The sequence below is a fragment of the Magallana gigas genome, chromosome 8 (assembly GCF_963853765.1).
Source record: "Magallana gigas chromosome 8, xbMagGiga1.1, whole genome shotgun sequence".
Lineage (NCBI taxonomy): Eukaryota > Metazoa > Mollusca > Bivalvia > Ostreida > Ostreidae > Magallana > Magallana gigas.
Genome location: NC_088860.1, coordinates 37,377,270 through 37,391,520, shown reverse-complemented (window position 1 = coordinate 37,391,520; position 14,251 = coordinate 37,377,270). Strand labels below are relative to the sequence as shown.

General features: G+C 30.1%; 1 protein-coding gene across 1 annotated transcript in view; it reads right to left on the bottom strand.

The window, feature by feature from the left end:
* Window positions 1-14,251, bottom strand: part of LOC105334969 (ankyrin repeat domain-containing protein 17) — a 776,771-nt gene that overhangs the window by 746,668 nt on the left and 15,852 nt on the right. The window contains exons 4-5 of the mRNA XM_066069666.1: window positions 12,929-12,986; window positions 3,708-3,817 (exon numbers count right to left, since the gene is read on the bottom strand). Coding sequence (XP_065925738.1) covers window positions 3,708-3,817; window positions 12,929-12,986 — 168 coding nt within the window. The remainder of the gene's footprint in view (window positions 1-3,707; window positions 3,818-12,928; window positions 12,987-14,251) is intronic.

The window sequence follows — 14,251 nt, the reverse complement described above, 5'->3', positions numbered from 1 at the left end:
GAAATATTGTCATGAATGATCCGCCATTACCATGACAGGAATGATGTAAAGGGGGAAACTCTACTTTCTTCATTTGTTTCCGATTAGCTATATTTATTTCATCAGTTCTAATTTAATGCTTTTAATCTATTTTTAGTGCAATTGATTTATCCTAGTATACTATTTCGATTTTCTTCATAAACATGACTCTGCATGTTTAGTCAGTTTACTTTAGTCAATAATTATTGTAGAAAGATTAATTCTAATCTCTGACGCCTGTTCTGTTTTTAGCTTACCTGAGCTGAAAGCCCAAGTGAGCTTTTCTGATCACCTTTTCTCCGTCGTCCGTCTGTCCGTCTGTAAACTTTTCACATTTTAGACTTCTTCTCTAAAACCACTTGGCTAATTTCAACCGATAATTATTTAAAACGGAGAAAACCTCGAAACTGTAGAAAAGTGGTGCATTTTTAACAATCTTCTTCCCAAGAACTACTGAGTCAAATTCAACGTAATTTTGCATAAATAATCCTTATGGAAAGGAAGATATAAATTGCAAAACTTATCGGCGAATTATGTTTCAAATTTAAGTAATTAACGAAAATAAAAATAAAGAGATAATCGCTGTCAATCAGTTTATCACTTCGGGTTCGATATTCCATATCGAAAACGAAAGTTTATTGTATAAGGCAGCCATGTTTGAATGTTGACGCATGACAAACGGGTCAAACTGACAAAGATGAATTTGCTTGTTGTGCGACAGTTTACGTGCGAAGGGAAACTTGAAACATGCTTAATATATTTGTGCCGATTTCGTGAAGTGAATTGAGGTTAAATCTTTCAATGCGTTGCCATTTTCACTTGTGACAGTGGTTTTACGTTAATTTAATTTTCGTTTATGCTTTTTAACTTGAAGTTGAGGGGAAATATCGCCTGTATTTTTGAATGTTTACGTATCGAATCAAATATAGAATTCTGTAAATCAGACAGTTAATTGTTTACTTGTGCAAAATGAGCAAAATCTGATGCACTAACAACATATTATATTATGAATACCATGCATTCTATTGGTAATTCGGTACGATCTCTACGTTATGGTTGATTATAATGCAGCGTGTTTTGTTAAGATGCTCTGCATGTTCAATCTAACCGGGTTTGTTTTTGCTGTTAGAAATATATATATATATATATATATATATATATATATATATATATATATATATATATATATATATATATATATATATATATATATATATATATATTATGAAAAATAAATTGTGCTCTTTCTTTAAAGTGCATGTTTCTTCTGTTTTAATTGTTTACATTTTTTCTTTACTAACCATATTCAGCTGTGTAAAGTTTCGAATGATAAGCAAGATACAGAGCTTTGCTCACAGAACTGAGGTCATGCTTTTGTTCATTCTGAATAGGAAATACCAAGTTTAAAAATCTTAACTTGAATGTAATTAACTCTTGTGAACAAAAAATTGACTCAAACCAAGCTGAATTGTGAGTTCTGTATCTTGCTTATAATTTTACGATTGACGCTGACATTTTGATTTATCACTAGAAATGTCGCACTAAATGTTAAATACTTGTACAGAAAAATTAAAAGGATGATATGCTGTAACAACTTTTTTGGGGCCCCTCCTTATACAATGAATCTACACCAATGTTGGTTTTTCAGACATAATTAAATAAAAATGACCTCTTTAAAACAGTTTCTTAAGAGAAAATTACAGCGGAAAATCATTTTGATTTATAGCCATTTGTAAACGTTGATTTTGAATAAAGATGAAAAATAAAGGGTGCGCCTTATTAAAAAAGAGCGATATGCCTGTCAATACATTGCAGTCTGAGGCTCATTGAGAGGGGTAGGGGGCTAGACCTAATCAGATATCTTGACAACATAAAAAAAATTGTTTGAGTGCGGCTTTGTCTAACTTTGCAAAAAATGTGGGGGGGGGGTGATCCCCCTCCCCTCCACCCAGATATGACGCATATGCATTGATTATACTTGTAATAGCTCCTTAACATATCACATGACAACATTTTTCAATATAATGTATTCATTGATCAAGTGAGTAAGGTTAAAAAACGTAGCACTAGTTCACGCCTGGTAAACAACGATCGTTTTTAATGCGGAAGACCAATAAAAGTTTTGAATGCTTTTTAATTTGAGCGCCTTGAGGTACAATTTTCCTATTTCACATATAGGAATTTTTTTTAATAAAATACAATAATTAGCTAGTACAATGTAGTTGAAAATGAATATGTACCTATAAGCATATTCTCATACATAATTTGATTGTTTTTTAAAGTGAGGGGCCAGAACTGAAATAAAGGGGATCGGAAGTTAAGAGTGTACCCCTACCAAAAATTTAGTTTTATATCTTGCATACGATCTTATTTTTGGTAAAAATGGTATTTCATAAGGGTACAATGTCAAAGATTAAGTGTAAGAAAATAAGTGTAAAATTTGGATACAGTTTATTTTATGGTATTCTTTTTTTGTTTTTCTACCGAGGGGCCATATGACACACTATCTCTTGAACACCCATATAAAGGCATTGTTGCTCAGGTGAGCGATGTGACCATGGGCCTCTTGTTTAGATTAGTTATATTCAGGAGTATATTGTTAACATCAACGTATAAATCGTAATGTTTTTTCGTCGAAAAATATTAACATTTTTTTTAAACTGACCGTTGATGAAAAACTTCGAGAAGATATTCTAAACATTTCAACATATCACTTGATTCGTGGATCGATGAAACTGTGTTTCAGACTCTTATTTTCGCTAATTATTAATGTATTGCATCAGGAAATCCTATTCTGTATTGCATGAATTTTCGGGAGGTATGCAGATTTATGCTAGATTAATCATAATTCCCGAGGGCGACGCCCGAAAGAAATATGATATTTCTGAGGAAATAAATCTTAATACCTCCCGAAAACTCATGCAATAAAAAATAGGATTTCTTTCTTTGATAGTTTTCTGATTATAAAAAGGCATTTAAAACATTTTTTTAAAATTGATTAGTTGATTCGTCGTATGCCCATCCTCGAGATTTTTCATATGCATGGAATGAAAATTATAATGTTAGCGTAATATTTTACGATTACGATGTCAGGAACATATGAAGTTGTAATGCACTGCATGTCACGTGATTGTCGAGACCCAATCAGTAGAATTATTATAATTAGGTAAAAACATGAATTTTATTTTCAAGATAAAAAAAAACCCGTTGAAACCAATTTCGAAGTGCCACGAGCAGTAGAGTTACGATTCTTCTAACTAAACCAGCATTGACACTCAGTGCTACCACAAATTTATGCATCTGCAATTTGATTGTTTATATTTGTAGTTGATTGACCACCTGTCTAAAATGTGAATTCTTTATTCATTGTCACACTCACTAGGTAGGTGTATAACATGCTGTATATCAAATAATCATTACCATTAATTGAATGTTAAAGCCATCAATGAAAGACAAAACAATATGGTAGTATTGGTTCAAATTATGGACATTGCGCAGTTCATATAGATTCAACAATTAGGCATACAGAGGACAACATGACAGACATCCCTGGTTTAAAAAACCAAGCAAATATATTAATTTTACGAACTACACAGAATATAGATATCTAATAAAACAGCGCATAAGAAATAGAGTTTAATTAATATAGTGTAATAAAACGTTCGATAAGTACATGTATATACACTCACTTATTCCGATCACGGTGAGTCCAAGAATGCATAGAAGGCATATAGGAATAGATACACCCAAAATGATTGGAAGAGTATCGTCGTTTGAAGTTTTGCTCTGTAAAGGTTGTCTGCAATTTAGATTAAAAAAATAGTATTTAAGTAATAAAATGTTCCAGATCTATTGCAGACCTTTCAGTGTGCATTTGAAAAGTAAGGTCTAAATTTTTCAAAGGACATAAATGTAAAATGTTTGAATCTGAAAGGAAAGGTTCTTTTTATTTTTAAAATTATATACCTATAAATTAAGACATTTTGCAAATTAAATACATACATTGTAATGCCTGCACCAGAGTAACTGCGAACACCTTTGGTATTTCAACACGTGTGAGATGATGTTCGTAAGCTTTAACTGAATTTTCACTGATAAATAGTTATTGTGATGTTAATCAAAAACCTACTTTTATTTTCGATAAAAAAAGTCCAAAATAGTAAAAATGAGAGTGAGGTAGAGGACACGCTTTGGTGGATCCAAGTCAGGGGTAGTTTGCATCAAAATGAAAATATATACTTGCAATGAAATGATATTGAATGATTGCTCAAAGAACGAAAATAACTACAGGTGACGTTTTTAGAGTATTTATAGAAGTCAAGATTAATAAAGTGTTGACATGCGCGTATCGACCCCCTTTCCCGGTTAAATCAAATTTCTTTAAATATACATTATAAAATTGCCAAAAATTTGTCTAAGACCCCCCCCCCCCTCGCGGCAAACTCAAAAAACCGTCGGACCCCCCACCCCCCACCCCCCCTAAAATTGATCCGTGCATGCTTGAAAAAATTGATAAGCCAATTCGTTTTTTGGATGTGCAATTTTAGTTCTGAATGAAAGAGAGCTTGTGAAGCACAACCTCTGGTGGGAAAAGGGGATAGAAATCGGGGTAATTAAAAAGGTGGATTGACTTATTAACGTCATGACGAAAAGTTGAACAGTTTATTTTATCTCTTTTGTTGTAATTTACAACATAGAGAATATTACAAACATATACACAATTATATATACTTTATGCGTGAGTAGAGAACAAAAAATAAACTTTTATAATTGTTCTCTACAAAACATATATGAAGTATTTTTTATGTAGATAAATAAATAGGAATTAATAACCATGAGGTTTAGCCTTCTCGTTAAGGACGTTGTTTACTCAGGATTTGAGTTCTCAAATCCGGATTGTTAAGAAGTTAAATTTCACGAGTAAAATTTGTTTTAAATACAAAAAGCATTTATGAAATGAATTATTATTGACATAAGAATTGATATGTTTACCAAATTATGGAATAAGGCTCTGACAAATTTTGACTTTTAGCAAAACAGAGGAAATTCGGGCTTAATTTTTCAGATTTTGTTTTCCACTGAAATAATCTTGGTAGTACTATAATATTTAAAGTAAAGATTTTATCTGTTAGTCAACATAATTTTGCATATTTTCTGTTGGTTTTATCTTGCTTTTTCGTTTAGATAATCGTATGGCACACACTACAAAAATATTGAAAAATGCTTAAAAATGATAAAAGACACCATATCTCAAAATTTTGATCATTGACCTCATATACATTTTATGCCAACAGAAAAAGGTCAATATACTTAGTTTAATACTATAAATGTTTTAGCATTATCATCATTCAGTTTTTTGTTATATTGAATCAAAAATGGGAAGTAATTTGAAAACTGATAGAGGAAATTCGGACTAGAATATTTATAACATTGTGAATGAAAACTTAATGCTTTGTATCCATTTAATGTCACTACCATTCATATACTGTATTTCATTTGTTAAAGAGTTAAGCAATTTGTATTATTTTCACAATTAAGAAACTCTCAATCATAGTGTAATATTTTTAAGGATTTTTCTTAAATTTTCAAATTGACCTACTTTTTTGAAAGTGAAGAATAACACTACTATGTAAGGTCTATAACACACAGTAGATGGTTTGTCATTATCATCAGTGGAATTTTTTTTCATTCTGAGTAAACGTCATCCTTAACAATACTTATGAATTTATATAACTTGCTTAATAAGCTCGCTTTGTTTGAGAAAGAAGCTCGTTTTTCACAATAATTGGTCTCAAAAGGTTAAAATTTTGATATAGACTTTTCTCTTTCGTTTTTCAACACAGTGCAACACAAAATATAGTGAAATTCATCTCCAATGTCTCTGTTATATAAATTACCTAACCTGTTACTTCTTTCTATGTGTTTTACAGAAACAAAAACAGACGATACAACACCGGTAGAGAATACTGAGTTTTAATTTGATGCTAAAAATAGACATGAATATTCTTACAGACGCTCTGGAGGTATTGTTGTTGGCTACAAAAGATCTTTAAAAGATAATGTTTCTGTTGTGTACACTGATAGTAAATATGTACACTGGCTAAAGTTAAAGTCTGTTTTAGTAAATTGTGTTGAAGATTTGATTTTAGGAATTGTATACATACCTCCAGAGAATTTTGTATATAGCTCAAACGAAGCATTTAATGAAATTGAACTAGAATTTTTTAACTTAAAGAGTGAATTAAGTCATATTTGTTTAATTGGTGATTTTAACTCAAGAACTTTTGATAAAGATGGTTTTATTGAATTAGATAATATCTCAAACCACGAGTATGATTTAGATGATCCTGATCTAGATTGTTTATCCAATATTTTTGAATTACATAACATGGGAATTCTAAAAATAAGGAAATCGTTTGATAAGACTAAGAACAACTTTGGTAATTTTTTACTAAATTTTTGTAAAAAAAAATAAGTATATGTATTTAATGAATGGTCAATTAGAAGAAGGAACATTTACCACAATAAAATCAAATGTTGTTGATTACTGTATTAGTGTTACATTAAAGTTTGAAAATTCAGAGAATTTGAAACTATCTATAACAATTTAATCATTTAAATTTTACTTATTTTAAATGCTTTGTTTTTTTTTCTCACTGTTAAACGTTTTACTTTATTTCTTAATCGAGAAAATTTATTGGTAGCGTTTTACTTTTTAATTGTATAACCATGGCATCTAAACAATTTGACACGTTTCTGGAAATTATTTAGTTACGACAAATTGTCGGAAAATAACTTAACTTGTTTAATAAACTGACAAATTCCTCGTCCAGGCAAACCTTTGAAGATAAATTCTTTGTGTTATCAGAGCGACACTTTAGCGACTCGCGAAGATTATTCTATTTTCATTACGTCAGAAAACTTATTTACTCATTTCGGCTTTACTTAATCTTCTCTTTTTTAACATACGTACATCGAAATTCATCTAATTGACTTTATCACCTTTTTGGCCTTTAGTAATCAGTGTCAGCTCGTAGAAGAAATTCTGTGAAATTAGCCCGCTAGCATTTGAATCAAGTATCCTGATTGGTCATTGAGAGCAATTCCAAATTGAGCCGGACGGTGAGTACATTTATTAATTCACTTTCCATCCGACGTTTAAAGAATAAAGGACTTGTTTTAGTTTTACGGAATTGTTTCTCTTTTCCATTTGGTAAGCTTGAATGAAATGTTATCTATTTTCAGTATTTTAGGTTTTCATTACATTTTTTATTATATTTTTCTGTTGCTAATTTTGATAAATTTTAGTTTGTTTTGTTTAAAATACTTTAGAACATTGATTAACTATATATTTCTTATTATTTTGCGGAACTATGAATTCGTCATTCCAGAATTTTAGTTTTCATTTTCTATAAAAGATATTTCGCGTCATTGTTTATTATGCCATGATACATAATTGTGCTTCATTTTGTTTAAATGAGTGGTTTTTATTATTGAATTTCTATGCTGTTAAATGCAGTTTTTTATAAAGTTTGAATTCGCCGCGTAAATATTGTAAACCTGTAGTGAACTCTTCAGTGCGAAAAGGTGAATTTAAGAATCGGTAGAAATTCGTCAGCTAAGTAATATTTGTAAGTTATTTTCTCTCTAATTATTTAATGACAACAGTTTATATTTTGTTTTCTAGTTTTCTTACATTTTATAAGTGTTATGCATTTCTATACTTATGCGGAATTATCGATCCTTAGATTATAAGCCGTAAAGCGTAAAAACGATCATTGCTGTGTTTTACTACAGGGTGTTTCGAAATATGTTTTTGTATTAATTCACTTTCCATCCGACGTTTAAAGAATAAAGAACTTGTTTTAATTTTACGGAATTGTTTCTCTTTTCCATTGGCAACCAGTAGAAAGCCGAGTGGCATCCTACCAACTTGAAGCTTTTCTCCAACTTAATCATATTCATAAACAGAGAAATCTCAGTGTGAAATTAGTAGTATAGAATATTTGAACATGTCATTGATTTTTCTGTTCTAGATTTTAGCAAGTTATATTCTGATATACATATACCATTTCTGTGTGCAATAGGTGTAAATACTCAGAGAATGTCTTTAATTCTGTTGATACTGATTAAATTGAAAGGTCTATTATTAATTTACCATGTATAAAAACAAAACCTTGGGTTGCTGAGAAATCAGTTACATTTTTAAGAACCATTGATATGCGTGACTATGAGAGAGTTCTATCCTCTCTAAATAATATTGATGTCAACAATTTAAGCAAATAACATGTAGATGATATCGTTACAAACACTGCTAATTTACTTTAAACTCTGCTCAAAAAACAGTTGGCACATCTAAAATTTATTAAAATCATAGTAAAAAACCAAAGAAAAGAAAGGACTGGTTCAATACGGATTGTTTTATAGCCCGTAAAAAATATCAAAGATCAAAACGGTTATATAGAGAGTATGGGGTCAATCATATTCAAGGACGAGGTTCGGGAAAGTGAACGTTAATGTAAGAAAATCATGGACCAAAGCATGAAACAGTGTAGAAAAACTATAATGACAAAAATAAGAAAATTAAGGAGCAGGGACCCCCAAAAAACTACTGGAAAATAATAATAAATAAAAAAGTAAATAAAAAATGTAAGGTTAATATTAATGAATTTTATGAATATTTTAAAAATAAAAATAAGGGTGACATAGAAAGTAACGAATTTGTACCACACGTGGGCTCAGATGCAGATGAATATTTGGATGATGTTATAACGGAAAAAAGTTTAATTAAACAAGCTATAGCCAATTGTAAAAGTAATAAAAGTGCTGGAAGCGATTGCATTTTTAATGAATATATCAAATCTTCAGCCAGTCTTATGTTGTCCATTTATGTAAGAATATCTAATGTTGTGTTTGAAATTGCAATATAACCCGAAGCTTGGATCGTGGGTAATATCCTGCCTATTTATAAAAAAGGTAATGATAATCTTCCAGAAAATTAAAGACCAATTACCCTTCTTAGTTGCATGGGTAAATTTTTACATCTATATTGTCCCAACCAGACTTGGGGTCAATTATTTGAAAAGTAATTAATTACTTTCAAATACATTGACAATTTTATCAATTACTTGCAATTACAATTACATTGATTTTTTAAAATGTAATTAATTACTCTCAATTACTTTGATAAATGTAATTAATTACATTTCAAATACTTTAGTTTAATTTTTTTTTAATCTTGAGAACATATACATATTTTAACAGCATTACGATATACAGAACTTTATGTACAGTTATGTTTTTAAAGGTTGTATAGTTCAGTTCAGATCAAATTTTTTTGAAATTTTCTAGAAAAATTTTCTTCAACATGAAATTCATTAAGTACCATTGAGTTCATTTTTGGTTCTGAATAATATTTTCTCTATAGTGAATTAATTTTTATTCACATATTAAAACTATGTTTATTCAGAAAGTACAACTTTCGGCAGTACAGGATATCATATATAAATAATAATTGCTATAATTCACAAAAATGAGATATTTTGACTTCCTTAAGTCTAAAATCAATGGGGGTTCTTGGGTATTAGAGGAGTTCACACCTCCACAAAATTAGATCTTTACCTATTGCCCTGGGCAGTGTGTTATGCTGTAAAAATATATGAAACATTATGGGACATTTAATTATTGTGTAAACAAAAGTCCATGCCAAACATGTATAAAATCTATTTATCATTATAAGACACCTTTTTTATATTTTAAACTTGGAAAAAAAGTAATTGAGATGTAATTGAAAAGTAATTGACAATTCACACTATTTTTGGAATGTATTTAAATACATTCAATTACTTGTAATTGAAGACAGCCTCAATTACAAATTACTTTCAATTACTTTGAAAAATGTAATTAATTACACTCAATTACAAATACTTTTTTCAATTACCCCATCCCTGGTCCCAACGGTTGAATACATATGCCGATCAACAAAATATTTTGAATGAGAATCAAGGTGGTTTCAGATCAAATTATTCTACCATAGATAATATATTGACTTTACATTCTTTGAGTGAATTATCTTTGATAGCAAAAAAGAAAATGAATAGTGAACTTTATTGATTTTATAGCTGCTTTTGACGATGTATGGAGAGTGGGACTATGGCAGAAGCTTATACAAAATGGTATTGCTGGAAAATGCTTTGATGTAATGGTTAAGATGTATTCTGAATGTAAGTCGAGAATTGCTGTAAAAATATTTTTTCTGAATATTTTCCATGCAGAATAGGAGTGCGTCAAGGGGAAAATTTATCACCATTTTTGTTTGCTTTATTTCTTAATGATGTAAAATCTTTTTTGATAACTACTAACAATATTGTTGTTTCTACGATATCATATGAAATTAAACATGAGCTTGGGATATTGTTAAAATTGTTGATTATTTTGAAAGCTGATGATACAGTTTTACTCTCAGAAACATCTTAAGATCTTCAAAACCAACTTAATAGTTTCCTACTTTATTGTCAAAAATGGAAACTTGAATTTGATATTGAAAAAACAAAAATAGTTATTTTTACAAAGGGACGGATGAAAAATAATGTTTTTTATTACAATGGTGAAGATGTTGAAATTGTAAAAAACTTTAAATATCTTGAAGTTATATTTTCGTCATCGAGTTCCTTTATTCAGACAAAGAATATACAACTGAGAGAGCTACTTAAGCTATGTATGGGATTCTAAAAAAAGGTAATCAGCTGCATCTTTCTTAAGATGATTAGTTGCCTTTGTTTGATAAGATCGTAGTTCCTATACTTTAAAATTGTTGCGAGGTATGGGGATACAGTAATGTTGCTATAATAGAAAGAATACATGTTAATTTTTGTAAACAACTTTTTCATCTTAAGTCACCTACTCCAAATTACATGATATATGGAAAATTAGAGAGAGTACCATTAATTTTACTTATCAAGACAAGAATTATTGCATATTGGTTAACAATTATTCATGGAAAACAGTCAAAATATTGTAACATAATGTATCGTTTACTTTATGCTAAATATGTGAATGGTTAGAAATCCAAATGGCTAAAAAACTCGAAATCAACTTTAGATGACAGTGGGTACAGTAATATGTGGATGAATAACCAAGTAGTTAATCATGATTGGCTAATCAAAAGCTTAAACCAAAAGCTAACAGATTCACTAACAGTTTCAACAAAACTGGGAATCAATCTGCAATAATTCTTCAAAAGGTGTTACATGTATATACAAGTTGTTTACTTATTTAGACTTTAGATGCCAATCGTATGTTAATTGTAATTTAAGAAATTTTATGAAACAAGTTTTAGCTAGATTTTGAACTTCAAACTTACCATAAATTACGTATTTAAACTGGTACATGTAGATGGAATGACATAGAAAGAAGAAACAGGTTATGTAATTTATGTAACAGAGACATTGGAGATGAATTTCACTATATTTTGTGTTGCACTGTGTTGAAAAACGAAAGAGAAAAGTATATATCAAAATTTTATCTTTTTAGACCAAATATTGGTTAATTTAACGAGCTTTTTTCCTCAAACAATGTGAGCTTATTTAGCAAGTTACATAAGTTTATTGATATTGCTAACGAGAAGGCTAAACCTCTTGGTTATTAATCTACATAAAAAATTGTACTTTAATACTTCATATATATTTTGTAGAGAATCGTTATAATTGTTTATTTTTTTCTCTACTCACGAATAAAGTATATATTGTGTATATGTTTGTGATATTCTCTATGTTGTAAATTACAACCAAAGAGATAAAATAAACTGTTCACACTGTTCAACCTCGAAATATCTACCCATGCAGTTTGGTTTTTATGTTAATACCAACGAATAGTTTATGAAAGCAATGAAGAAAAAATTCGGAAACGTAAATACAACTTAACTATGAACAAAAAATATAGTTCAGAATATTAACACTGTATCATAATAATGTGTAACGTGTAAATTCCCGCGCGTGCGGGGGATATCATATAGTGTGTTTAAAAAATGGGTTAAAAAAATCACCAATGCAATTTTAACTTACATTTTAAACACTGAAGCATTGAATCATTATTTTTTGAAAGATGTGGTCTCATAACTGCAACGGTGTGTGCATACAAATTGAATAATGCGTTGCAGTTTCGAGACACATCTTTCAAAAAATAATGATTCAATCCTTATATTTACGTTTAATTTAACTTTATTTGCCTTCGACAAAAAGATTTATCTGTCAAAATTTCTGCTTTGTTCTACGAGTAAATGCGCAATAAACCGAAGAGCCATTGGAACAGCCGAATTATGCGGACAGGAATAGTGCACAACGCTATACATTTTAAGTACACAATATTATTTTAAAATATGTTATTCAGTGAATATAACCCTTGGTAGATATAATAAGATAATTTGAAATTAATTTGAAATTGATTTCATTTAATTGTTAAAAATATTTACACCAATAAATTGTTGATCAGCATAAGTATAATATCAGGGTGTGATCTGGTTTGAATCGGCAAGGAGAGTCAGTCATGTTTTACAAGAAATACTTTCAGTATTTATACGTACCAGATCTGGTGATTGGGTCTTCTGTGTTATGCGTAAATATCACTCAAATCGATCAAAGCAATTCAATAGGGCAAAAGAAAGTGAATGTGAATATACTACTTTATCATTACTTTTAAAAAAGACCATATTTTCACAGTTACCCGTAGAACTTGGCATTCAAGCAGATGCTTTCTCTGAGCACAGTTTTAAATCGTTTCTATAAATGAACATGTACAAAGCGTCTGTATGACCAAGAATAGTTAATAATGCACGCGACTCAGCATAAAAATACGGTTAATTAACTAACCGACCGTCCTCTGGTGGTAAAAAATAAACCTGAAGCAGTCTTACCTTTTGCAACTAGGCTCAGCAGAGAAACACCCATTTTCAATTTCCATACAACTCGGATCTGTAGAAATTTTCAATAATATCAATTTAAACTATATGACATTTCTTTGTATACAAATAGAACAGTTTTAACCAATCAGAGACCTATAAAATCGAATGATTGATACTGAACACCATGGCACATATACTAGTAGATGAATATGCAGCAGGGAATATAAATTGGTTACTGTAGTATTCAAGTACCATAATACAGGAAAATGTTTAGTTAACAGTTTTGAAACTATTCAATTTTTTGACCTCAGAAAACATCGGAAATTGCCGATACAAAAATCGTCGTCATATGTTGTTCTTGCTTCATATGAACTGGATGCCGAAGTTGACCAATTGAAATGGGCGTCTTATGTTTCCGATACTACATGTAGTTGTGGGATTTATCGACATTTTTTTTAATAATTATAGATACGCAAAATATGACAACACCTATCCAATGTATTTTACAATATTTTCAATTGTTTCCTTGGGCTTTTTTCCACACAAATCGTTTTAATTAATTATTTAGTTTTCCCCTTAACTCCATTCATCACATATGATTATTACAATTCTGTCATTTGTAGGATCATCAATAACGGGTTTTTTTCTTCAAAATATGCTTAATTTATAGCGCTCCTAGGCTACAAAATACTTTACAAAGTCATATGATTAGCAAATCAATACGTCATTGGATGTCTATTTGACCGAAGGATGAGCATTTTTAGATACTATGATACATGTATTATGTTTGGGATTCTAGAAATTTTAGTAGATTTTATTATATTATTGGATAAAGTTTACAATGTTTAAGTTCAGGTAAGAAATGCAAATGTTATTTTCATTTATGTAATTTGAGCCGAATTGCACCAATACCGAGCCGAGATCCTATGATTGTACCCCCCCCCCCCGAGAGAGAGAGAGAGAGAGAGAGAGAGAGAGAGAGAGAGTGTACATTCTTGCAGTTAGCCTCGCCGTGTAGTTTGAACCCAAGACCCGGAGCAATGAATTTCACAATATTGATAGAGGGTTTTGTGGACATTACCATAAATTTTGTTTTTCTCAGATATTAATGGAAGTAAATGAAGAGGCCTAAACCTTGATACAGGTGCCACGAATTTCACAATTTTGGTAGGGAACTTTATGGACATCATAACCATTCATATACGTTTTTTCTCATATCGAAGATTTTTAAAACTTTGCCTTTTTGCATATTTGGCCCCATTCATGAGGCCCCAGCGATGGTAAGATTATGACATAATTATTTATAATTATGATTTCTTTTATCCTAGATGTAGT